The sequence below is a fragment of the Bubalus bubalis genome, chromosome 4 (genome assembly GCF_019923935.1).
Source record: "Bubalus bubalis isolate 160015118507 breed Murrah chromosome 4, NDDB_SH_1, whole genome shotgun sequence".
In the NCBI taxonomy this organism is placed as follows: Eukaryota; Metazoa; Chordata; class Mammalia; order Artiodactyla; family Bovidae; genus Bubalus; species Bubalus bubalis.
Window position 1 is genome coordinate 21,365,542 of NC_059160.1, and position 27,647 is coordinate 21,393,188.

Here is a 27,647-nt window from a genome sequence, read left to right on the forward strand (position 1 = left end):
CCATGTAGAGAGAGGGAGTCTCTCCCTCTGAGAAAGCTCTGAATGGGCTTCACTTCCTCCATCCATCTGGCATTCCCTGGCAAGGCCACCATTGTCCACCTCCTACCTCAGTTACCATAGCATCTTCATGAGGGAATTTTGCTATTCCAGTCTTGCCTTTTTGTAATTCATCCTTCATTACAGTCAGAATGACCTTTGTAAAAAACAGATTTTTCTTTGTCATTCCTCTGGTTAAAGTTCTGTATCAGGCTCAAACAGCACTTGAAATAAAATGATAGGCCTTGGCATCAGTGAGGATGTAAAGGGCCTTGTCCTTTTCTTAAGAACTTTGAAGTTCATCTTTCCTTTCATATATGTCTCCTCTTTACCAGCTTCCTGACTGAGGTGTGATCTTTCAAGTTAGAAGCAGAGTCTCAGCACTCTCTCCCTTTATTCTTAGCAGAAACTGGGCCTTGAACTGAGCTCAGGACCAGCAAGGCCCTGAGTAGCATCTTAGAGGAAGCTCTGGAATGTTGTCAGCGCAGTGATGGGAGAAACCAGGCGGCTTCCTTAATAAAGGTGAGCCAGAACAATGGTATCTTTGAGTTCTATACTGAGCAGTCCTTGTCATTGGATAGACATGGTTATAGTTGGGAATTAGCTCAGCAGAATGGAATGGGTTGGATGTGCCTAGTGTCTTGTTTTCAAAAGGTGCAACATGCAACTGGGGAATTTGTATAGGATCAGTTTCCAAGCAGCCAGCACAGATACTAGAATTCTTTGTCATGTTTGATTTTCTGTCTGTTCCTTGACACTCTTTCTCTATCTTGCCCCTTGTGTTCTTCATGTGTTTATGTGTGTGTTGACAGTGATTCTATAACCCAAAGTGAAGTTGGTCAATATCTTTGGCCATTATTATGACCAAAATCAATCATTCATGGTATTTGGAAACCTATGTACATGACACATAGCAGAACATTTTGATGATGTAGAGATTATATTGGTTTATCTTTGAAGTGTGTGTGGAGAACCCATGCTTGTGCACACCTGGAAAGCAGAAGGTTGACCCTCAGTCAGCTCAGGCCCCCAGAAGTCATCTAAGATTTTTTCATTCTAATAAGGAAGCTTGTCATTGCTGAATAAAGAAGGCCTAAGACTTTCTATTATTATTATTATTGGTAATTATAATATTTAGAAAAACAAAGGGGTACACAGAATTCACCATAGGATATCTAGGACAGAACAAGATGAATATAATTCCTTGAATAGATCATGTTATTTTATGTGTCTAAGGCTTCCTCCAGGCCCTTTCCCTTTTCTGAAATCTCCCATAAAATTCTATTTGATTTAATTTCTGCTAGGAAATATTTTTACCACCCCCCTGACCCTGCCTGCCACTGGAAATTTAGTGACCACAATTATGCACTCCAATTATGACAGTCTGATTCTCTCTTCATATATACAGTGGACTATTCCTCAGCCATTAAAAATTATAAAATAATGCCATTGACAGCAACATGGATGGACCTAGAGAGTGTCATAAGTGCAGTAAGTCAGAGAAGGAGAAATATTATATAACATCCCTTATTGTGTAATCTAAAAAGAAATGAAACAAATGAACTTGCAAAACAGAGAGACTCACAGGTTGAGTCCCCTGGTAGTTCACCTGAAACTACCACAGCATTTTAAAGCAGCTATACCCTAGGACAAAATAGAAAGTTTAAAGTCTGGGGGGAAAGCCTCAATTTCATTGCCTTGATCTTCTGTTTACAATCAGTTTAGAACATGCTACAAAATATTTTCTTAGATTGTTATTTAACACAGGAAATTTTCTGTAGAATATTTTGATACTTATTTCTCCCCAATCTTTGTCTGAAATTTATTTGCTGATATTTTCTTGGCTTAAGTAATCCTCCCTGTTGTTTTTAACTTTTACAGGTGGTAGTTTTTCTATGCAATTTCGGGGAATATTTCTCTGATCACTTAATTAGGGCCTATGCTAGAATTCACTGGTCTTGTTGACTTTAATTTTTAAAATTTGGCCTCAAGGCACTGTATTTTCAAATTTTTTATATTACATACATTCTGATTTTCACATGCTTGTTATGCTGTTATATTTAGTAGTTCTCTGCTCATCCTTTAATTTGATGATTGAAATAGTTAATATCATCTGGAATTTATTTCAGAACTAGTATATTGTTTAATATAATTGTTCAGTTTTTGAGCAGTGTTGATGGTAATTTTTGCCAAGATCATGCCATATGGGTCCCATCACTTCATGGCAGATAGAAGGGAGAAAGTAGAAACTGTGACAGATTTTATTTTCTTGGGCTCCAGAATCACTGCAGATAGTGATTGCAGCCATTAAATTAAAAGATGCTCTTCTTTGGAAAGAAAGCTATGATAAACATAGACAGTGTATTAAAAAGTAGAAACATCACTTTGCTACTACAAAGTCCATAAAGTCAAAGCTGTGGCTTTTCCAGTAGTCAAATACAGATGCGAGAGTTGGACCATAAAGAAGGCTGAGCACTGAAGAACTGATGCTTTTAAATTGTGGTGTTGGTAACAAACACATGAAAAGATGCTCAACATCACTCATTATCAGAGAAATGCAAATCAAAACCACAATGAGGCACCATTTCATGCCAGTCAGAATGGCTGCGATCCAAAAGTCTACAAGCAATAAATGCTGGAGAGGGTGTGGAGAAAAGGGAACCCTCTTACACTGTTGGTGGGAATGCAAACTAGTATAGCCACTATGGAGAACAGTGTGGAGAGTCCTTAAAAAACTGGAAATAGAACTGCCTTATGACCCAGCAATCCCACTGCTGGACATACACACTGAGAAAACCAGAATTGAAAGAGACACGTGTATCCCAATGTTCATCGCAGCACTGTTTATAATAGCCAGGATATGGAAGCAACCTAGATGTCCATCAGCAGATGAATGGATAAGAAAGCATTGGTACATATACACAATGGAGTATTACTCAGCCATTAAAAAGAATACATTTGAATCAGTTCTAATGTGGTGAATGAAATTGGAGCCTATTATACAGAGTGAAGTAAGCCAGAAAGAAAAACACCAATACAGTATACTAACGCATATATATGGAATTTAGAAAGACGGTAATGATAACCCTGTATGCGAGAGAACAATTGAGACACAGATGTATAGAACAGTCTTTTGGACTCTGTGGGAAGGGGAGAGGGTGGGATGATTTGGGAGAATGGCATTGAAACATGTACAATATCATATAAGAAACGAATCGCCAGTCCAGGTTCGATACAGGATACAGGATGCTTGGGGTTGGTGCACTGGCATGACCCAGAGGGATGGTATGGGGAGGGAGGAGGGAGGGGGGTTCAGGATGGGGAACACATGTACACCCGTGGCGGATTCATGTTGACGTTTGGCAAAACCAATACAATATTGTAAAGTAATTAGCCTCTAATTAAAATAAATAAATTTAAATTTAAAAAAAATAAAAAATAAATAAATTGTGGTGTTGGAAAAGACCCATGAGAGTCCCTTGGACTACAAAGAGATAAAACAATTCAATCTGAAAGGAAATCAACCCTGAATATTCATTGGAAGGACTGATGCTGAAGCTGAAGCTCCAATACGTTGGCCACCTGATGCAAGACCTGACTCATTGGAAAAGACTCTGATGCTGAGATTGAGAGCAGGAGAAGGGGCGACAAAAGATGAGATGGTTAGATAGCATCATCGACTCAATGGACATTAATTTGAACAAATTCTGGGAGACAGTGAAGGACAGAGAAGCCTGGTGTGCTACAGCCCATAAAGAAGCAGAGAGTCAGACAGGACCTAGCAACTGAAAAAGAACAACAAAATAGTAATTTTAGAATGACGTCCTTGAATTATCACAAGGAGAGTCACATAGCCGGAAGTCCTAAAGACAGTGCCTTGACCGATGTGAATGAGTGGGTCCCTTGCTCTGTATATGAGTGTCTGGGCCTTTCCAAAAGGTTGCAGATAATATTGCAGGAAGACTTTCTGATACAGTGAGTTTTTCTGTAGATAACTGTGCCTTTTTAGGGTGTCTGGGCACCCTGAAAAGATTGGTTTCTTTTCTTGGCATAATAATGGATGTATTCCAGAAAGGGGACTGTATCCACAGTTGGCAATGTGGGAAATTTGTATGGCTATGTGGTGAGGCAGAATGATTCCAGCTGGGCTTGGTGAAAGAGAAGGAGGTTTTAGTGATAAAAAGGTCCCCTCTCGGCACTGGGATGAATGTTTCTGGTTTCCTCAGACAATAATTTGGAAAGCAAAGTGGAGAACAGCCGTCACCAGGTGACTTTTGGAAGACCTTCCAGTGACAAAGGAGAAGGTTCACAGATAAGGAGGAGAGGGAAGTGGCAGCAAACTTGAGCAGGGGCTGGGGAGGGGGCAGTCCTGCTGGAAGGCAGGCTTCCCTTTGGCTTGGTAAGGCCTGGAAATAGCAGGTGGCTCTTCAAAATATCACTCAGTTTAGAACCTTTCAATAACCTTTTCCAGTGTCCTCCATGCAGGTAAGATATTAGTGTGCTGTGACAGGAAAAATATCAGCCTTGAACTCACCGGTCAAAACAAAAACAGAGGAAATGGAAGAGCTGAAAGAGAAGGCTGTCTATCAGGAGGGGTGGAGAGGAAGCAAAGAGCATGACTGTAGCAGAAGCTTAGGTAACTGAAAAGGAACAGACTCTCAGCAATGCATGTGCCTCCTCATATGGATGCTTAATTTGACACATGCCAAAGAGAATTCCTAATCACCTTCCCTGAAAGCTGCTCTCCTGCAATCTTTTCTCAGTTAAAAACAGCTGTTTCAGAAAAAATAAATAACAAGCAGCTGTTTCATCCATTTGTTTAAAAAGTAACTGGGAATTCATTCTGGACCATGCATTCCCCATACTCCCCCATTAGCAAGTCCATCTGGCTGAACTATCAATATATACCCCAAATATGAGTCCATCCTTAATGTCTACCACAGGAATCTGGTGCAGGAGGTGATCGTTTCTCTCCTGGAGGAGTGTAACAGCCTTCCAGCCGTCTTCAGTAGCATTCTTGCCCTCTGCCACATCCGATATCAGTTTTCCACTCAACAACCAGAGTGCTCTTTGAAAAATGCAAATTAGATCATATCATTTTCTTGCTTAAGCACTCCCAACTTTTCCCCTTACAGGTGTCATCATGTATACTTTTCGCACCTTAACTTTCAGCACTGCTAATGTCTGTGACAGAAAAAGAGGCTCTAAAAGGGGCACAATATGGCAGTTGTTCCACCTAAGCCTCCAACCCTGGGAAGTCAAATTAACAGAATTTGACAGAATTACCCTTGGTTGTTCCACAAAACATGTGCTGCATTTTTTTTTATTTATCTTTTATTGAAGGATAAATGCTTTCCAGAATTTTGCTGTTTTCTGTCAAGCCTCAACATGAATCAGCCATAGGTATACATCTATCCCCTCCCTTTTGAACCTCCATCTCCCTCCCCATTCCACCCTGCTACGTTGATACAGAGCCTCTGTGTGAGTTTCCTGAACCACACAGCAAATTCCATTTTGCTATCTATTTTACATATATTAATGCAAGTTGCATTGTTACTCTTTCAACACATCTCACCCTCTCCTCCCCTCTCCTCATGTCCATAAGTCTTTTCTCTATGTATGTTTCTCCATTGCTGTCCTGCAAATAAATTCTTCAGTACCATTTTTCTAGATTTCGTATATATATATGCATTAGAATATGATATTTATCTTTCTCTTTCTGGCTTACATCACTCTATAATACGTTCTAGGTTCATCCATCTCATCAGAACTGACTCAAATACATTCCTTTTTATGGCTGGGTAATATTCCATTGTGTATATGTACCTCTACTTCTTTATCCATTCATCTGTCGATGGACATCTAGGTTGCTTCCATTTTCTAGCTGTTGTAAATAGTGCTGCACGGAACAATGGAATACCTGCGTCTTTTTCAATTTTGGTTTCCTCTGGGTATTTGCCTAGGAGTGGGATTGCTAGATCATATGATGGTCTTATTCCTAGTTTTTTAAGGTCTCTCCATACCATCTTCCATAGTGGCTATATCCATTTACATTCCCACCAACAGTGCAAGATGGTTCCCTCTTCACACCCTTTTCAGCATTTGTTTGTAGACTTTTTGATGAGGGCCATTCTGACTGATGAGAGGTGATACCTCATTGTAGTTTTGATTTGCATTTCTCTAATAACAAGTGATGTTGAACATCTTTTCATGTGTTTGTTAGCCATCTGTATGTCTTCTTTGGAGAAATGTCTGTTAGGTCTTTTTCCCACTTTTTGATTGGGTTGCTTGTTTTTCTGGTTTGAGTTGTATGAGCTGCTTGTATATTTTGGAAATTAATCCTTGGGCAGTTGTTTCATTTGCTATTATTTTCTCCCACTCTGAGGATTGTCCTTTCACCTTGCATTAGTTTCCTTTGCTGTGAAACTGCTTTTAAGTTTAATTAGGTTCCACTTGTTTATGTTTGTTTTTAAATTTCCTTTACAATAGGAGGTGGGTCATAGAGGAGCTTATTGTGATTTATGTCATCAAGTGTTCTATGTTTTCCACTAAAAGTTTCCTAGTTTCTTGTCTTGCATTTAGGTTTTTAATCCATTTTGGATTTATCTTTGTTTATGGTATTAGGAAGTGTTCTAATTTCATTCTTGAACATGTAGCTGTCTTGTCCAGTTTTCCCACACCATTTATTGAAGAGGCTGTCTTTGTCCCATTGTATATTCTTGTCTCCTTTGTCAAAAACAAGATAGCCGTGGGTGCATTGGTTTACTTCTGTGCTTTCTATCCTGTTCCATTGGTCTACATTTCTGTTTTTGTGCCAGTACCATACTGTCTTCACGACTGTAGCATTGTAGTATAATCTGAAGTCAGGAAGGTTGATTCCTCAAGCTCCTTTCTTCTTTCTCAAGACTACTTTGGCTATTTGGAGTCTTTCGTGTTTCTAAATTGTGAAATTTTTGTTCTAGTTCTGTGAGAAATGTCATTGGTGCTTTGTCAGGGATCACATTGAATTTGCATTTTGTAGTATAGTCATTTTCAGAATATTGCTTCTTCCTACCAAGGAACATGGAATATCTCACCTATTTATATCTTCTTTGATCTCTTTCACTCTTGTCTTATAATTTTCTGTGTACAGTTCTTTTGTCTCTTTAGGTAAGTTTATCCCTAGATATTTAATTATTTTGGTGCCACGGTGAAATGGGATTGATTTCTTAATTGCTCTTTCTGATTTTTTATTGTGAGTATATAGAAATGCAAGTGATTTTGGTGTATTGACTTTGTATCATGCAACTTTCCTAAATTTACTGATTAGCTCTTATAATTTTCTGATACTATCTTTAGGGTTTTCAATGTACAGTATCGTGTCATCTTCAAGTAGTGAGAGCTTTACATATAGTTTTCTGATATGGATTCCTTTTATTTCTTTTTCTTCTCTGTCTACTGTAGCTAGGACTTTCAGAACTATGTTGAATAATAGTCATGAAAGTGGACATGCTTTCAGTTTTTCACCATTAATCATAAATGGATACTGAATTTTGTCAACAGCTTTTTCTGCATCTATTAAGATTATCTTTCAATTTGTTAAAATGGGATATCACATTGATTGATCTGTTTATATTAAAGAATCCTTGCATCCCTGGATGCACCACTTGATCATGGTGTATGAGCTTTTTGACGTGTTGCTAAATTCTGTTTCCTAAAATTTTGTTAAGAAGTTTTGCATCTATGTTCATCAGTGATATTGGCCTGTAGTTTTTTTATGTGTTGTCTTTGTCTGGTTTTGGTCATGTGCTGCTTTTTTATTGAGGAAAGTCCAGTACTCTTTGTTTGTGACAGAAATATCTCACATTTTGTGTTTAGCAGTTGGCAGTCTTCTTTTCCATTGAGATTATTTTGGTTTCAAATGCAAGAAGCCCAACTAAAATTACCTGCATGAGAAAAGGAAAATGAAATATGAAAATAACAGGGACCTCAAATGAGTGGATTCAGTGGCTCAAAAATGTTATCCAAGGGCCTTAATCCATCTCTAGCTCTTCCTCTGTGGCTGCCAGTAGCTCTCTATCTCACTCCCTCATCTTAGGAACTCATTCAGATATTTTCCTGTGGATAAACTTTTGATCAAAGCTCTCATTCTCCCTTTCCCTTTCCACTGTTTTGCTAAGTTTGCTGCTACTCATATATCCTAACTGTATTTTCTATCTATTTTAAAACTCATAAAGTGTAAGGATTTGTGAAAATCATTGATCATATTATAATCTGATTCCTTCTTATGAAAAGTGAGCATAATGCAAAGAAATTAAGGGGCTATTTTAAAGATCCATGAGCCAGTGAATATTTAGCATTTGGGGCTGTGCTGAGCACAGGGACTGATCAGAAGACATTCAGCTATAAAGTAGCACATGTAAAGAAATTTGATATGTGATGGAAATGGCAATTCACATCCCTGACAGAGAGTGGATTATTCAGTAGCATTTAAAGATAATTAGCTACCCAATTATTTTTAAATATTTTAGTCCTCTAGTATACTGGAATCACAAAAGTACCATTTTGAATGGATAAAAGCGATAACTGTGATTTATTGCCTCAAAACAAATGTGTACATATATGATGTTGAGGTAGAGTAGTAGGAAGGGAATGTATATAATAGTGGGATGGGGAATAGGAGTGTTTATGGTAGTAAGATAGTAAAACAATCAGAACTAGGACATAAAAGGCATAGACATAAAAGAAACAAGAGAGTTAAAGTCTTTATAACAAAAAACCCAAAAACAAAATTGAAAGACATTCACATTAGGAACCAGGAGCAAATATTTATAGAATATATGTCATGCACAGAATTATTATCCATAATATATGATAAACCCAACAATAATAAAACTTCAAAAATATAAAAATGAATAAATATGATTATAAAATATAGCACACTAGCTGCTAGAAGAGACTGTCAGCAGGATTGCCAAGGCAAATTAGTTTTTGATCATTGTTTCATGTTTATAGCTCCATGTCCAGAAATCTGCTGGGCCAGTTTAGATTAACCTGAGAAGCTAAAAGTGATAACTGTGTCCATGCCTAGGTGTATGCTGCCTTACTTGGTACTCATCTTGAAAACTAAAACTATGAGATGGATGGTGGCCCTGCTCATAGGAGGTCTGCATGGCTTTAATCCACATTGGCCTCTACACTCACACAGCCATCTCAGGCTGACTTGTGAACTGCTGAAACCTGGAGGCAGCAGTTCATCTTCCAGAAATTCTGACCCTCACTGATTCAGATTCTTCATCCAACCAGGAACAAACTACACAAGCTTTGGATGGGCTCTGATCATTGGACCTTTGCTGTCCTAAATGACAGTGCTGATTGTTCCATTACGTATTAATACTGTCTGCACTCTGTATTCTTGGAACAGTTTGGCTTCATATAATTTACCCAAAAGGTGGTTTGAACTATCTTTCTACCAGTCAGGGATAGATATGAACACTAAGTCCACACACACAAAGGACAGATAAAAGGACAATGATCATACAAAAGGAATTTAACTCTCACTGATATTAGGAAGAGACAGAATTTAAAAAAAAAGATTAAGTATCTTTGTGTATAATTGAGTTACAAAAAGATAAAAGTAACATATCAAGGAATAGAGAGGAATAGACAGAAAACCAGTACCTCCATGAACTACTATTTCTTTACATTATTACAGCTATTTTTGAGAGGTTAACACTTGCTACTTGCATACATTTTGACCCAGAATTTCAGTTTTTGGTATATACTGGTTAAATACAGAGTATTCTCCATAAAATACACAAAAATGGGACTTCCTTGGCTGCACAGTAGATAAGAAACTGCCAATACAGGGGATACAGACTCGATCCCTGGTCCAAGAAGTTCCCACATGTGGCAGAGCAATGAAATCTATGACCCACAATTAGTGAGCCCATATGCTGTAACTCCTGAAGCCTGTGGATCTAGTGACTGTGTTCTGCAACAAGAAAATCTACTGCAGCGATAAGCCCATGCTCTGCAATGAAGAGTAGCCCCTGCTTGCTGCAGCTAGAGAAAGCCCACATGCATCAAAGACTCATTGCAACCAAAAATAAATAAATAATTTTGTTTTAAAGATAAGCCCAATGTTCATCGCAGCACTGTTTATAATAGCCAGGCCATGGAAGCAACCTAGATGTCCATCAGCAGATGAATGGATAGGAAAGCTGTGGTACATATACACAATGGAGTATTACTCAGCCATTAAAAAAAATACATTTGAATCCGTTCTAATGAGGTGGATGAAACTGGAGCCTATTATACAGAGTGAAGTAAGCCAGAAAGAAAAACACCAATACAGTATGCTGGTGGGTTGCAGTCCATGGGGTCGCTGGGAGTCGGACATGACTGAGCGACTTCACTTTCACTTTTCACTTTCATGCACTGGAGAAGGAGATGGCAACCCACTCCAGTGTTCTTGCCTGGAGAATCCCAGGGATGGGGAGCCTGGTGGGCAGCCTTTTATGGGGTCGCACAGAGTCGAACACGACTGGAGTGACTTAGCAATAGCAACGCATATATATGGAATTTAGAAAGATGGTAATTACAATCTTGTATGCAAGACAGCGAAAGAGACACAGATGTATAGAACAGTCTTTTGGACTCTGTGGGAGAGGGAGGGGGGAATGATTTGGGAGAATGGCATTAAAACATGTATAATATCATATAAGAAACGAATCGCCAGTCCAGGTTCGACACAGGATACAGGAAGCTTGGGGCTGGTGCACTTGGATGACTCAGAGGGATGGTATGGGAAGGGAGGTGGGAGGGGGGTTCAGGATGGGAAAGCATGTACACCCGTGGCGGATTCATGTTGATGTATGGCAAAACCAATACAATATTGTAAAGTAAAAAAAAAAAAAAAAAAAAGAAAGAAAGAAAGATAAGCCCATCGAGGAAAAGTGAGTCATTCATTAACCATTTAACAAAATTGTTCTTTTAAGGATATCTGCTTCCTTCCTTCTTCCATGTCTTAATACAACCAGGAGGGAGATAAGTGTTGCTTTAGATTCCATACAGAAGAGAATTCATATTTCTCTTTGAATTCAGAGGAAGAGCCATTTCTTCCTCTCAAAGTTTCAGACCCCCTTATGTTGATGACATAGTTGTGAGCAGAATCTGCAGATACTTGACACAGAGATGGCGAGAAATGCCTTCTGTGGCTGTCATCGCTGGAGACCAGAACCTGGGAGACACTCTCAGGCAAAAGACTGAAAGCAGTGCAGGAGGTTTACCAATATGCACTTTGATAGACAACCCTTTGACCACACTTTCTCTCTAAGCTTTCTAAAGTTTAGAGTTATTGTGACTAAAGAATCAAAGTTTTGCCCAGATAAAAGAGGCATCCACAATTTTAACCAACACTATGCCTCCCCAGAGATATTCGTATCATTGTGCTCAAAGTAGCAAACACATGATCTTCATTGTCATCGTGTTTGTAACAGCAACCCCAAAAAACAATGAATTTGCTGTACAAGCATCTTTTTATGAAGGCAGAAGAATAAGATACTAGAAACCTGTGCGAATGTATTGCTGATTTTTAAAGCAAACTTATGTACATGGGGAAAATAATTTTTTTTTCCATTCACCTGGTAAGATAAGAAGAAAACCTCATCAAGTGTAAAGAGGAATGCAGGTAACCAAAAAAAAAAAAAGTTTGGAAATGCAATATCTCATTATGAAATTTCTAAATAAAAATCATCAAAGCTAGTGAAGACTAGACCTTAATTAAACAACAACAAAAATACTCCAAAGTGCATAACAAGAGGAAGCTACTAATAAAAGTTAAATACAGCAGTGGATAAAGGAGAGAAAATATCAACAAATAAGTGTCATGTAGACAGGAGGGAGAGTGAGTGTCAGAATACTCTAGATAAAATTTCCTGTGTTTAAGAATAATCTGAGAAAACATTTTCTAACATGGAAATTCACAGAAAAATGTAAGGTCAAGGCAATGAAACTGCATATTTGACAGGAATATAAGACCGTCTTTGGGAATTCATAAGTGTGGTTATGAAATTGTCAGTGGAAGATGGGAAGGATAAAATTATTTCCTAGCAGGAACAAATCAAATATTATCTCACAGATTCTAGAAAAGAACAGAAGAAATCTTAGAGACATAGAACAACATGACCCATTCAAGCAGTTTTGTATTTATTTTCCTCAGTCCTACAAGTCTTATAGATTCTGTGTCTACATTTCTTCTTATTAAATATTGTAAGTCCTAAGATATTGAAAAGAATAGAAAGTCTTAGGTTACCTTGTTGGACAACCCCAATACTTTCTTATTAGAGAACAGATAGACCTGGATGATATCTGGTGGCCTGAAAAGGCTGAGGGTCAGACTTCTGCCATCATGTGTGCCCAAGGATGTTATCCACATATATTTCATAAATAAATTGAAATGATCTCTATCATCAAAATGATTTGTAATGTATCATATACATAGGTAAACAAATACCATGAATGATGGAGTTTGGGCCACATACATCCCAGAGATCACAGCCAAAACACATACAAATGACACTCGGAAGGACAAAGAAATGCACTCACCAAAAAGACTGAAAATCAGATGACAGAGCAGCTCTAATATCTGTGCTGAATGCTTGGACATTCTCCCTCAAAAGCTTTGCCCACGTCACATGTTGTACCTTTTACAAATGACACACTAATAACATTCTATCCACTCCATCCTGATGGGATAAGTCCCAACTCTAACTGTGTCTATCTGGTGACAAGATCTGCCCAGTATAGAACTCAAAGAAATCATTGTTCTGGTCCCCTTTATAAAGGAAGCTCCCTTGTTCCTCCCAGGACAGAGCTGAGAGCAAATCCAGAGCTTCTTCCAAGATGCTGCTGATCCTGCTCTCAGTGGCCTTGCTGGCCCTGAGCTCAGCTCAAGACCTGGTTTCTGGTAAGAATAAGGGGGAGGGTGCTGAAACTCTGCTTGGGGCTTGGGGAATCACACTGCAGTGAGGAAGCTTGTAAAGAGGAGACATAAGCGAAAGATGTGGCTGCAGGCTGCTTAAAAGAAGAGGAAGGCCCTTCACCTCCTCTATGATGTGAAGGCCTCAAACTTAGTACCACTGGAAACCAGCACAGAATTTTTAAGCAGAGCGATGACAAATTGAGACTTTTCTCTGTGCTATGAAGGATGCGTTGCAAAAAGGCAAGACTGGAACAGACAAGTTCCCTCATGAAGATGCTATGATAATCAAAGTAGGCAGTGGATGAAGGTAGCCTTGCGAGGGGATGCCAGATGGATGGAGGAGGTGAAGCCCATTCAGAGCTATTTCGGAGACAGAGACAAGAGTAATAAATCTGTCTACCTAGAGATATAGAGATTCCAGGGCACAGTGGTCTCATTCTACTCCACCCACGGGTAATATTTCAGAATGTTTTGCCCAATATAGACATGATTATATCCACACCTTTACTCCTGGTCCTTTTACCTTGAGAAACCATGTTAATATAAGTAAAGTATTTCATAAATTACAAGGGCAAAAGGACACTAAAATATCACGCTGAAATTTCCAGCATTTAACCCAAACTAGCATGAGAGTTTGAGGAGTCCTAGGAAGGGCAAGAAGGTCTCTCCTCTTTTGAATGTGTGGTTGACTCTCAACACAGAAACAGGCCTGCCATGCCTTCATGTCTTCCTCCTTTTGCAACAGCATCAAGATGGCATCAAAACATTATAATATCTTAGAGTATATATAGAGTGCATCCCTTTTCCTGTAGAGCATTGTGAGCCCTGAAGGATATAGGCTCATTCTCTGCTTCTTTTCCTAGAAAGCAACAGTGAAGAGTCTCTGAGTACCATACTAGGTAAGTTGCAATTAATCCTCCATCATCTTTCTTTATATCATTGGCAACTTTTTGTTCTCTGGTGTCCTATTATCATCATTATTTTGTGAAGAGTTATAATCAGTGATAGAAACACTAAAGATAAAGGCAGTCCTTTCTAACCTTGGTTTTCAGGGCCATGAGCAAGGCCCTAACATGAATAACATGGTGTCTAGCCTGGATGACACTGGATATGCTCCCTGTTCCCTCAGGCCAGAAATGATTGTTGAGAGAGGACAACAAAGGGAAGGAGTCACAATTCTGACTCCTACAGCCCACTGAGAACCAACCCCTCCACTGACTGTTTCCTTCTTCCTCAGTATTCTTCTTTCAATATGTCGTCTAGCAAACCTGCAAAGAAGCCAGGTCTGGTTCATTTTTAGTCTGGTTTTCTGCTCAGCTGTGTCACAGTACCTAATTAAAATTTGCGAGTTATTTAGTGACCCCTGTGTGGGCCATCATGTTGTCTCTCTCTCTCTCTCTCCTTTTCCTAGTATTGCTCCACCTGGTTTTAGAGCCAGAAAGTTCGACATATACTCTCAATGGGCAAGGCTTGGGGTCATAGTTGGCAGGTTATGTCAGTGACCCAAAATATATCTGGCAAGCATAACTGACATGATTAATCCCTTTGCTTTTCTTCTGTCCTCGTAGACATATTCTGGGAATTCTAAGATATCCAGCACCTTCTTTTTTGCCAAATTGAAGATACTCTTTTTCTCAAGAGCATAGAGCTAAGACTCAGTTTCACTAGTATATGGGTACTGCAAAAAGACATGATAAGGAAGGACATTAGTAGTCGAGAGGAGTACAGCAGAAAGAAGAAGTGAGTAGGAAGAAAGCTAGTATTTGAGAGTTGGGTTCTGGAGGAAAGAACTTTCCAAAAGTTTATCCAAGATCAAAATGAGAGGGGAGCCTTCCATCACCTAGTTCTCTCTTTGAACCAACTCAGATTTAAACTCAGACAACGATATTCCCAAACCACCTCCTGGAGGACCTGGAGGGCCACCACCTAGACCCCCTCCTGATGATGAAGATGAAGGTGAGGAACCTCCACCAGGGCCACCTCCATCAGGACCACCTCCACAAGGGCCACCTCCACCAGAGGAGCAACCTGAGGAGAATCCAGATGAAGACTCACCATCCAAGTAATCTGAAAGTCATTGACAGGTATGACTCCAGCTCACTCTCCATCAAATGCCCTAACCCTAAAGGTCTCACACTTTAGTGAGTCACTGAGTCAACAGAAAATATGTGAAAATTGCATAGTCCTGGACACAGATCCTAAAGGTGTCTATTCAGATAGTCTGAAATAAGGGAGCAAAACATTATAATCATTACCAGCTATCCAAGGTGATTTCAATTTTGAGAAGCAAGGACCATAAATAGCCTTTTCTCCAATGATCACCTGTCCTAAAGTGGGTTGCTGATGAGGAAGTACACCATGTTCTCCCTTGTCCTCCTCTCTGCTCCTCCTCCAGCTCAATGACCTCTCTTCTCAAGTTTGCACCTGACCAGGCCTCTCAGTGGAGAAGGCAATGGCAACCCACTCCAGTACTCTTGCCTGAGAAATCCCATGGACAGAGGAGCCTGGTAGGCTACAGTCCATGGGGTCGCGAAGACTCGGACATGACTGAGCGACTTCACTTTCACTTTTCATTTTCATGCACTGGAGAAGGAAAATGGCAACCCACTCCAGTTTTCTTGCCTAGAGAATCCCAGGGATGGGGGAGCCTGGTGGGTTGCCATCTATGGGGTTGCACAGAGTCAGACACGAATGACATGCCTTAACAGCAGCAGCAACAGGCCTCTCAGGTCCACTGTCCTGACTAAACAATACTTTAATTTTATGTTGCTAAATTTATCTAGCTAAAATATTTCCTTTTCAATTAGTATATGGTCAAGGTAAAAAAATAACTGAACAGAAAAGTATGAGGCTAACTCTGAAAGGCATCCACATCCTACCTTCCCACTTCCTTTCCCAAAGGCCATCACAGTTAACTCTTGAACATCGTCTTGGAATCACTTACACCCTTTTACACATAATTATCTTTTTTTTTTCCTTTTTTTTATTTTATGTTTTAACTTTACAATATTGTATTGGTTTTGCTATATATAAATGATGTCATACTTTAAGCCATTTTATAGGTTGCTTATTTCAAATAACATAGTTCTTAAAAATAGCCATAACAGTTCACAAAGCTATATGGGTCCATTTAATCCTCATTTTGTTTAGTTTTAAATTTCTGAAATTCCATTGTCTGGCTGTGCCATGATTCCTTTAACCAATCCTGTATCAGTGGACATTTAGGCCAGTTTCAGCTTTTCGCTAGTTAAAAATTGGTTGCAGTAACCATCTTTGTAAACACATATTTGAACACTTTAAATAGCAACCAAAAGATAAACAACCTAAGAACAACCTTTTATATTGCAAGCAACAATTTAGAGCTTGCAATAAAACATTATTTATGAGGTGCACAAAAATGACAGATTAAAAGAAATTTGGAACGAAACAGAAGAGGGAGGAAGAGAAGGGAAATGTGGTCTCTTGGCTACTTCCCTTCACTGTTATCTGCAAAGATTAGAAACCACCTGCCCACTTTGTGTCAATCTCCTCTTTTGCTTTTCAGAACATGAGTGTGAACATACCAGTCCTTCAGAAAGCCATGACATTGGAAGAAGGCAGTCTGTCTTCAATTTACCAATAAAATAATCAGCATCCAGTTTCTAACTGTCACGTCTCATTCTGGGTGTTTGTGAGTCTGAAATTTGAGGGCCAGGAACCCAACCTAGGAACATCCAAGACTGGTTCTCACTGATGCTTCCAGCAGTGTTCCTCCTGGACTGAATTCTTAGAAGACATTTTCCCTTTGTTCTTTGCTTGGGGACCGGAATGTGTATCTCCTTTCTGCCTCCTGTTGCCTCCCCCTTCCACCTGACACCTTTATTCAGAAGCCAGGTGCCTTTCCTGTCCTTCCCTGGTTTCTATAGCACTAAAGCGATGTTTTTATTATTTTCACACCTTTCTAGTAATTTTAGGGAAATAAAGAAAATATTGCAAATGTGAAGAAGTGGCAAGAGCTGAGGGAATCCTTAAAATTTCTGAAAGAATTGATCCTGGTTTCAAGTAAAATGAATGTGATACTAGGTCCCTATTCCCTCAAGCTCATTACCATGGTCCCCCCTTTTAAATCATTTCTGTTTTCTTTCTAGATCCCCCACCTTTCTATAACAAAATGTGAGTCATTTTCATAAACGAGATGTCATGTTGTTTTTATAAAGCAAGGAAAACCCCATTTGGGGTTCTTCAGACATGAGTTTATCTTATCTGTTTTTATTAACTGGACTTTTAGCAAGCTACTTCAACTTTCAGAACCTTTGTTTCCCTATCCATATAACGAGGGTAGTATTAATACCTACCCTGGGACACGAAAAGTAACAAATACCATACACAAAAATCTAGCAGAAGAACTTCCCTGGTGGTCCAATATTTAAAACTCTAACCTCCCAAAGCAGGGGACCTGGTTCGATCCATGGTCAGAAAACTAGATCCCACATACTCAACTGTAGATCCCTATGCTGAAACTAAAACATAGCTCAACCAAATAAACAAAAATACATATTCCTTTTAAACACTGGCATAGAATGCCTCCAACACTTCCTAATAATTATCATAGGGAAGACTAGTACATGTGAAACTATAGGAAATTAAATATTTCCCAAATTAAACTGTTCATATTGCTTTGTCAGAAGATCAGATTACAATATTTTCTTTTTTTTTTTGAATGTCCTTTAATTTTATTTTATTTTTTTTTAAACTTTACATAATTGTATTAGTTTTGCCAAATATCAAAATGAATCTGCCACAGGTATACATTCTGACAATGCCTCTTCTAAATTCAAAAAACAATGAAAAAGTATTGGTTTTACAGTAGCACTTTCTGGTGTCTTTTCATCTGTGTGATACTCTTTCTGATACTGATTCTGTCATGGAACATTGATAACTTCCACTCACTTCCATTTCTTAAAAGTTGGAAAATATTCCTGGGTTAAAAGACACTCTTAAAATGAGCATTAACAAAATCAATATTTAAAAAGAAACCTGACGTTGAGGCTGTTGACGTCAAGTGAAAAAACAAATGTTTTGATTCCATCAAAGGCTCCCGTACCTTCAAATCACATAGAATGAGAATCTGTCTAGGATGGAAAGCAGCCCATTCATGAACATCTCTGGCAAAGACTGACAAATCTTACGCACTAGAAAGAGGGGATCTCAGGAACATTCCTTCAGAGCCAGATTCATCCTAACTCCAAGTCTACTCACTCTAATACTGTTAATGAATGCTGAGTATGATTTTATTTTCTTACCTACAAGCTCAGACTATTATGCTGAACAGAAGTTAACGGAAACAGATTTTATTTAAACTGCTTCTTGAATTATTCATCTTTAAATGTAATATAGAACTTCTCATGGTGGATTGTAGCTTTGGACTGTATTTTCGATTCTGATTTTGGCATCTACTAAAAGTAATAGAACCTTAAGCTTTCTGTCGGCAAGGTGTCCAATATGTTACTGGGAAAGAGTGGAGGGCAGTTACTAATAGCTCCAGGAAAAACCAAGTGACTGGACCAGAGAATGACACTCAGCTGTAGATATGTCTAGTGGAGAAAGTAATGTCACATGGGAAGACAAATTAAAGCCTTTTACAAATATGAGCCTTTGAATCCACTCATGTTTGATGTCCCTTTTTTTGAATATTCCATTTTTCCTTTTCCACATGAGCCAATTAGTTGGGTTTCTTGCCTTTGGAACCAAAATAATCTTGGTGGAAAAAAGGATGCTTAAAGTGGAACACATCTTAAACATTTCTAAGAAAGTAGAATTTTGAAGTTCCTTCAATAATTGAGCAGCACATGATTTGTGAAACAACAGAAGGTCCTGTCAAAACCTATAAATTTGACTTCCTGTGGCTGAAGACTGGCTGAAACAAGAATCACATTCAGCCTCTATTGGGGCCTCTTTTTCTGTTACAGATCAAAGTATTAGAGGTTTTAAGTCTTGGAGTACACAATGAAGCAGAGCAAGGGCCAACACAGTTTTGTCAATAGAACACACTGGTCAGAGCACCCTCTTCCAGCAACACAGGAGACGACTCTACACATGGACATCACCACATATTTAATACCGAAATCAAATTGATTATGTTCTTTGCAGATGAGATTGAGAACCTCTATACTGTCAGCAAAAACAAGGCCAAGAGCTGACTGTGGCTTAGATCATGAACTCTTTATTGCAAAATTCAGGCTTAAATTGAAGAAAGGAGGGAAAACCAATAGGCCATTCAGATATGACCTAAATCAAATCCCATATGATTATACAGTAGAAATGACAATTAGATTCAAGGGATTTGGCCTGATAAAGTGCCTGAAGAACTATGGACTGAGGTATGTAACACTGTATATGAGGCAATGACAGAAACCATGCTAAAGAAAGGTTTTACAATGAAAAACCATCATGAACAAAGTTAAAAGATACTCAATATTTAGAAGAAAAATATTTATAAAATATATATCATACAGGACTGATACCCACAATATATAAAGAAAATAAACAATAAAACTACAAAATAACTAACATGAGTATGGATAAGTATGAAATCACACCAGGCACTCTGGCTGCTATAAGAGACTGCCAGGGTGATTCCCAAAGGTGTCTGGGTTCCTGGTCATTGTGTCAAGTCTGCAGCATGTCTTTAATCCACATTGGCCTCTACATTCACACAGCCATCTCAGCCTGACTTCTGAACTGCTGAAACCTGGAGGGAGCAATAGATCTTCCGGAAATTCTGACGCTCACAGTTCAGGCTCTTCATCCATAACCAGGAACACACTGGAGAGGCTGTGGGGACTCCAAACACTGAACCTCCACTGTGGAGTGTTGATCACTCCATGAGGTATTCTGACGGTCTTCCATCTCTATTCTTAGAAAAGATTTGTCCAATATGACTTACTCAAATTCCTTGATTTATACAGTACACCATGGTACTTCTTTTATGAAATACAGGCAAGTTTGTTATAGAACGGTAGGGTATCTAGGGAGGGAAAAAATTGAGCAATAATTTAAAGGGAGAAATGGCTCAAACAAATGGGGACCTGGAAACACATTCATTTCTTAGCAAGAGGTTCAATTATTTTGGAGTTTCATTTTTATTTTTCTTTAATTTTTATTTTATATTGCACTATAGTTGATTTCAGTCTCCTCTCCTTTTTCACTCTCTTTCACTCTTTCACTGAGGAGATGGGAAAAGTTGGGAAAAACTCAATATTCAGAAAAATAAGATCATGGAATCTGGTACCATATCATCATGGCAAATAGGTGAGGAAACAATGAAAACGGTAAGATACTTTATTTGGGGGGGGGGGCTTCAAAATCACTGCAGATGGTGACTGCAACCATGAAATTAAAAGATGCTTCCTCCTTGAAAGAAAGGCAATGACCAAACTAGACAGCATACTAAAAAGCAGAGACATTAGTTTACCCACAAAGGTCCATTTGGTAAAATCTATGGTTTTTCCAGTAGTAATGTATGGATGCGAGTGTTGGACTATAAAGAAAGCTGAGCACTGAAGAATTGATGCTTTTGAACTGTGGTGTTGGAGAAGATTCTTGAGAGTCCCTTGCACTGCAAGGAGATCCAAACAGTCAATCCTAAAGGAAATCAGTCCTGAATATTCACTGGAAGGACTGATGTTGAAGCTGAAACTCCAATACTTTGGCCACCTGATGCAAAGAATGAACTCATTGGAAAAGACCCTGATGCTGGGAAAGATTGAAGGCAGGAGGTGAAGAGGATGACAGAGGATGAGATGGTTGGATGGCATCACCAACGCGATGGACATGAGTTTGAGTAGACTCCAGGAGATAGGGATAAACAGGGAAGCCTGGCGTGTCGCAGTCTATGGAATCACAAAGAGTCAGACACACTGATGGACTGAACTGAACTGATAGTTGATTACAATGCTTTGTCACTTTAATGTGTACAGCAATGTTATTCACATATACATACAGAAATGTCTATTCCTTTTCAGATTCTTTTCTCATATAGGTTATTGCAGATGATTGAATCAAGTTCCCTGTAGGTCCTTGTTGACTATCAATTTTCTGTATAGTATATATAGTAGTGTGTATATTGTTAATCCCAACATCCAATTTATACCTCCACTCCCAGCTTCCCCTCTCGGTAACCACAAGTTTGCTTTCTAAGTCTCTACATCTATTTCTGTTTTGTAAAAAGTTCATTTATATCATTTTTAAAATTCCACATATAAGTGATATCATGTGGTATTTGTCATTCTCCTTCTGACTTACTCAGTATGATAGTTGCTAGGTTCATCCCTGTATCTGCGAATGACATCTACTCTTTTTTATGCCTGAGTTATTCCACCATTAGAGGTACCACATCTTTATCCACTTATCTTTTAATGGATTCTTAGCCTGTTTCCATTTCCTGGGGATTGTAAATAGTGCTGCAGTGAACACTGGGGTGCATGTATATTTTTGAATTATGATTTTCTCCAGATGTGGGAGTGCTGGATCACATGGCAGCTCTGTTTTTAGTTTTTTAAGGAAGCTCTGCACTGTCATCCATAGTGGCCTTACCAGTTTGCATTCCCACCAGTGGTGTAGGAGGGTTCCCTGTTCTGCAAACCCTCTCCAGCATTTATTATTTGTAGACATTTTGATGATGGCCATTCGGGCTAATGTGAGGTGAACCTCACTGTTGTTTTGATTTGCATTTTTCTACTAATTAAAGGTGTTGAGAACAAACTTTAAAAGTATCCAGGCCTCCCCAGAGTGAGGTAGACTCTTGCTAGCTTCTCCAGCATTTACCGTTGGTATTTTAGGGATTTTCTCACTCTGCAGCTTCTTCACATTTGCAGTATTTTCCATGTTCACTATAATTACTGGAATCTCAGAAAGGTGTGAAAAATTTTCATTGTTTCTATAAAATCCAGGGAAGGAGAAAAACAGTGGAGGTATGTCACCTGACAACTGGTTTGTGAATAAAGGTGTCAGAAGAATGGAGAGGCAATAGCAGGTAGAAAAATAGAGATCTAGCCCTGCCGCCAGGCAAAGAACAAAGGGAAAATGTTTTCCAGGAAGGTGGCCACAGAGAAAGCCGGTGGGAAACATCAATGAGAAGGGGTCTTGGATGTTCCTATGCTGGGTTCATGGCCCTCAAATTTCAGATTGATCCAGAATGAGAAATGGCACTTAGAAACTGGATGCTGACATTTTACTAGTAAATTGAAGATATACTGACTTGCTTCAGTGTCCTAGCTTTCTGAAGGACTGGTATCTTCTTATTAATTTTCTGAAAAACAAAAAAGGAAGATCAGACAGAATTGGCAAAGGGTTTCTAATCCCTGCTCCTCACTGAAGGGACGTAGGTGAGAGCTCAATATTTCTCCTCCTCTTCTTCCTCATTCTTAATTTCTATAAGGTTTATATGTATCTAACAGATACCGGGTTCTAAATTCTTGCTTGTAAGATGAATAAAAAGATTCTTCTGAGATTATCTCTTGACTGTAATGTTCAAATATGTACTTACAAGGATGATACCTACCATATATCCTATATTAACACAAATGAAAAACCAGCTCATATATCCATTCATGGAGGTTGGTTAATCATGCCATAGCCAGACACTGGATATATACAATGGTAAAACAAAACAATACCACCACCGACAACAAATAAGATCAAATAGATCCATATAGATCTATGAGCTAAAATGGAAGTATTCAAAGAATTATGTTATTTGAAGTGAACAGCAAGAGATCTACATAGAAAAAATGTCATTTGTGCATTAAAAAGATTATATGTGTGTGTTTGTTGCTTAGTCAAATCTGACTCTTTGTGACCCCACAAACTGTGGTCTGCCAGGCTCCACTGTCCATGGGATATTTTTCCATCAAGAATATTGGGGTGGGTTGCCATTTCCTAATCCAGACGATCTTCCTGACCCAGGGATTGAACCCGCATTTCCTGTGTCTCCTCCATTGCAGGTGGATTCTTTACTGCTGAGCCACCTGGGAAGCCTGTTCTTGCATGTTAAGTTGCTTTGCTTATGTCAAACTCATTGAGAAACTTTGTACTATAGCCTGCTAGGCTCCTCTGTCCAGAGGATTCTCTAGGCAAGAATACTGTAGTGGGTTGCCATGCCCTCCTCCAGGGGATCATCCTGACCCAGGGATCGAACCTGCATCTCCTGCAACACCCACATCTCCTGCAACTCCCACATTGCAGGCAAATACTGCATCACTGAGCCACCAGGGAAGCACCATGTATATATATATTGCACTTCCCAGTGGCTCAGCACAAAGGCAAGTATGGAGAATGTAACATGGAAACAGACATTACCATGTCTGGCTTCCCTGATGGAGCAGATGGTAAAAATCTGCCTGCAATACAGGAGACCCACGTTCGATCCCTGATTAGGAAGATCTCCTGGAGAAAGGAATGCCCAACCATTCTACTATTCTTGCCTGGAGAATTCCACAATTCCACGGAGAGTAGCCTGGTGGACTACAGTCTATAGGGTTGCAAAGAGTCAGACATGACTGAACGACTAACACTTTCACTTCCATGTAAAATCGATAGCCAGTGGAAATTTGCTATATGACTCTGGGAACTCAAACCTGTGCTCAGTAACAACTCAAAGGGGTGCGATGGGGAGAGAGGTGGGAGGGATGTTCAAGTGGGAGGGCACATAGGTAAACCTATGACTGATTCATGTTGATGTCTGGGAGAAACCAACACAATACTGTAAAGCAATTATCCTTCACTTAAAAATTAGTTAACTGAAACAATCATCTTGCAAAGCAGAAAATGCCGGTTCAATCCTGAGTGGGAAGATCCCATAGAGACAGGCTTTCCTGGTTTCTCAAATGATAAAGAATCCACCTGCAATGCAGGAGACCTGGGTTCGATCCTTGAGTTGGGAAGATATCCTGGAGAAGGGCATGACAACCCACTCCAGTATTCTTCCTGGAGAATCCCCATGGACAGATCACCATGGGCTGTAGTCCACAGGGTCACAAAGAGTCGGACACGACTGAGCAACCAAGCAGATGTGCATGTGGAGAAAGAAATGGCTACCCACTCCAATATTCTTTCCTGGGAGATCTCAGGACAGGGAAGCCTGTGAGCTACGATCCATGGGGTTGCAAAGAGTCTGACACGACTTAGCGATTAAACAACAAGGCACAACTGCTTTCAAGAGGATGTCCAAAAGAGCTAACTGTGGTGGATCTGGGGTAAGGAACTAGAGAGGTAGGATATAATAAGCCTTTAAGAGTTAGTCTCATACTTTATGTTTAGTTTTTTCCTAACTTGAGCATATATAAGCAATATTTTTAAATTACACAACTTAGTAGTAAAATTTTTCAGTATCAATCATCGGGGACACTGGACCTGAGAGGACTAGTCAGGTGGAAACTTGAAATGGTAAATGAATGAACCTGAGGAGGAAGACAAGAAAGGACCACAAGGCACCACCACTCTATTTCCTCATTACCAAACAGCTTTAAGACAAGTAGTAATCATTAGGGGAAGGGCAATTCATGGTCCATGTCTCTCAAAATCAGAATCAACTTAGATACCTTGTTAAAAATACACAGCTGTTGTTCAGTTGCTCAGTTGTGTCCAACTATCTGTGACCCAATGGACTGCAGCATGCCAGGCTTTTCTGTCCTTCACTATCTCCAAGAGCATGCTCAAATTCATGGCCACTGAGTCACTGATGCCATCCAACAATCTCACCCTCTCTTATCCCCTTCTCCTCCTGCTTTAATCTTTCCCAGCAACAGGGTCTTTTCTAATGAATCTACCCTTCACATCAGCTGGCAAAAAAATTGGAGCTTCAACTTCAGCATCAGTCCTTCCAATGAATATTCAGGTTTGAGTCTGTAGGATTCATTGGGTTGATCACCTTGCACTCCAAGGGACTCTCAAGAGTCTTCTCTGACCTGACAGCTCAAAAGTATCAATTCTCGCCATTCAGCCTTCTTTATTTTCCAAATCTCACATGCATACATAACTACTGGAAAAGTCGTAGCTTTGACTAGACGAACCTTTGTCAGCAAATATATGTCCCTGCTTTTTAATATGCTGTCTAGATTTTTCATAGCTTTTCTTCCAAGGAGCAAGTATTTTTTAACTTCATGACTGCAGTCACAATCTTCAGTGATTTTGGAGCTGAGGAAAATGAAGTCTGTCACGGTTTCCATTATTTCCCCATCTATTTGCCATGAAGTGATGGGACCAGATGCCACGATCTTCATTGCATCATGGCTGTCTGAGGAGGCCTTGCAAACAGCTGAGAAAAGAAGAGAAGCAAAAGGCAAAGAAGAAAGGGAAAGATATACTGATGAATGCACAGTTCCAAAGAAGAGCAGGGAGAGATAAGAAAGCCTTCCTAAATGAACAATGCAAAGTAACAAAGGAAAACAATAAAATGGGAAAGACGAGATATCTTTTCAAGAAAATTATGAGATACCAAGAGAACATTTCATGCAAAGATGGGCACAGTAAAGGACAGAAATGGTATGGACCTAACAGAAGCACAAGATATTAAGAAGAGATGACAAGAATACACAGAAGAACTATACAAAAAGATCTTCACAATACAAATAACCACAATGGTGTGATCCCTCACCTAGAGCCAGACATCATGGAGTGTGAAGTCAAGTGGGCCTTAGGAAGCGTCACTATGAACAAAGCTGGTGGAGGTGATTCAATTCCAGCTGAGCTATTTCATATTCTGCGGCACTCAATATGCCAGCAAAATTGTAAAACTCAGCAGTGGCCACAGGACGGGAAAATTCAGTTTTCATTCCAATTCCAAAGAAAGGCAATGCCAAAGGATGTTCAAACTAATGCACAATTGCACTCATCTCACACGCTAGCAAAGTAATGCTCAAATTTCTCCAAGCAAGGCATCAACAGTACATGAACCATGAAACTCCAGATGTTCATGCTGGATTTAGAAAAATAAAATAAATGGAAAAAAATTTAAAAATAAAATTAAAAAAAAATAAAAAGAAAAGGCAGAGGAACCAGAGATCAAATTACCAACATCCACTAGATCATAGAAAAGGCAAGAGACTTCAAAAAAAAAACTCTACTTTTGCTTCATTGACTATGCTAAAGCCTTTAACTGTGTGGGTCACAACAAACTGTGGAAAATTCTTCAAAAGATGGTAATTCCAGACCACCTACCCTGTCTCCTGAAAAATCTGTACTCACATCAAGAAGCAACAGTTAGAAACAGACATGGAACAATAGACTGGTTCCAACTCGGGAAAGGAATACATCAAGGCTGTATATTGTCACTCTGCTTGTTTAACTTCTGTGCAGAGTACATCATGTGCAATGACGTCCTGGATGAAGCACAAGCTGGAATCAACATTACCGGGAGAAATATCAATAACCTCAGATATGCAGATGACACCACCCTTATGGCAGAAAGTGAAGAGGTACTATGGAGCCTCTTAAAGGTGAAAAAGGAGAGTGAAAAACCTGGCCTAAAAATACATGGTATTGCTACTCTATACCAGATTTCTGAATAGAGATCTTTAGAACGGGATTCACTACTATGAAATGTCCACATGTTTCTAGTTGATTCAGTGATTCACTAATTAATTCACTAATCACTGAATCATTTTGATTCTCAAAAATGTTTGAGAACTGTAGGGATTACTGACCTTGAATTATGCCTGTTATTAAGTTTCCAGATTGCTGGGTTTGTGGGCCTTGTGGAGGTCTTTGTGAGCTATCCCCTGGGGATAGGGGTTGCTAATCCTTCCCAGCAGGAGGTGGGGGAGAATGTCGATTACGAGGACCTCTTGATGGGGGTGGTCCATGTTGAGGCTGATCTCCTTATGGAGGTGGTCTCTGCTGAGGTTCACCATCTAGGTTTTCACCACTGGGAGGGGATCCAGGTGGTGATGCTCCAGGTCCCTCAGGAGGTCTCTGAACCTGCTCTGAGGATCCCTGGTTTTGGTTTTCTACATGGCACAAGAATAGAAGAATTTAGTGATGGAAGACTCCCACCTCATTTTCATCTCTTACCAGAGATGACCTTATCAAATAGTCGCTTTCTCCCAGGACCTACTTCTCACCTATCAACTTCCCTCTTACCCTCAGCTTCATTTTGAAGTATTCCTATTCATCCATATACTGTGATATTGAATGTTAGTTCTTTGATCCTGAGACAAACATGTGTATTCAATTTGGCTAGGAAGATGGTGCTGTAAATATGAGAATTTTCAGAGGATGCCTCCAAAGACAGCAGAAAAGCAAAGGGATTGTCCATGTCAGTTATGTTGCCGGTTGTATTTGGTGTCACTGACATAACCTGAAAACTGTAACTCGAAGTCTCTCCAGTTGAGTGCATACATGGAACCCTCCTGCTCTAAGACCAAGCAATAATAAGAGAGAGAAGAAGATGAAGTGAAGGTTCACACAGGAGTCACTAAATAACTGTGGGTAATTTTAATTAAGTACAGAAACAAAGTTGCATAGAGAAACATAAAGAAAAGGGACCTAAAGCCCACCTCTTTGCTTTTCCCTTAAACCATATATTTAAAGAGATGAACAGTGAGGAAGTAGGAAAGAGTTAATAGTTGGTTCTCAGGAATCATTTCTGCACAAAGGGAAAAGGCAGCAC

At 39.4% G+C, this 27,647-nt stretch overlaps 1 protein-coding gene across 1 annotated transcript; it reads left to right on the plus strand.

Annotated features, from left to right (window-relative positions):
* Positions 1–12,843: 12,843 nt before the first annotated feature.
* On the plus strand, positions 12,844–16,638 carry LOC102395723 (basic proline-rich protein-like). The gene is made up of 4 exons (XM_006076433.3): positions 12,844–12,985; positions 13,864–13,899; positions 14,867–15,084; positions 16,545–16,638. Exons 1-3 carry the CDS (start codon positions 12,922–12,924, stop codon positions 15,064–15,066), a joined length of 300 nt encoding a protein of 99 aa, XP_006076495.2. The 5' UTR covers positions 12,844–12,921; the 3' UTR covers positions 15,067–15,084; positions 16,545–16,638.
* The last annotated feature ends 11,009 nt before the right edge of the window (positions 16,639–27,647 follow it).

Coding starts and splice junctions, on each gene's coding strand:
- LOC102395723 (XM_006076433.3), top strand. CDS start 12,922: ATGCTGCTGATCCTGCTCTCAGTGGCCTTGCTGGCCCTGAGCTCAGCT. Junction 12,986..13,863: donor AGCTCAAGACCTGGTTTCTG/GTAAGAATAAGG, acceptor TTCTTTTCCTAG/AAAGCAACAGTGAAGAGTCT. Junction 13,900..14,866: donor GTCTCTGAGTACCATACTAG/GTAAGTTGCAAT, acceptor GAACCAACTCAG/ATTTAAACTCAGACAACGAT.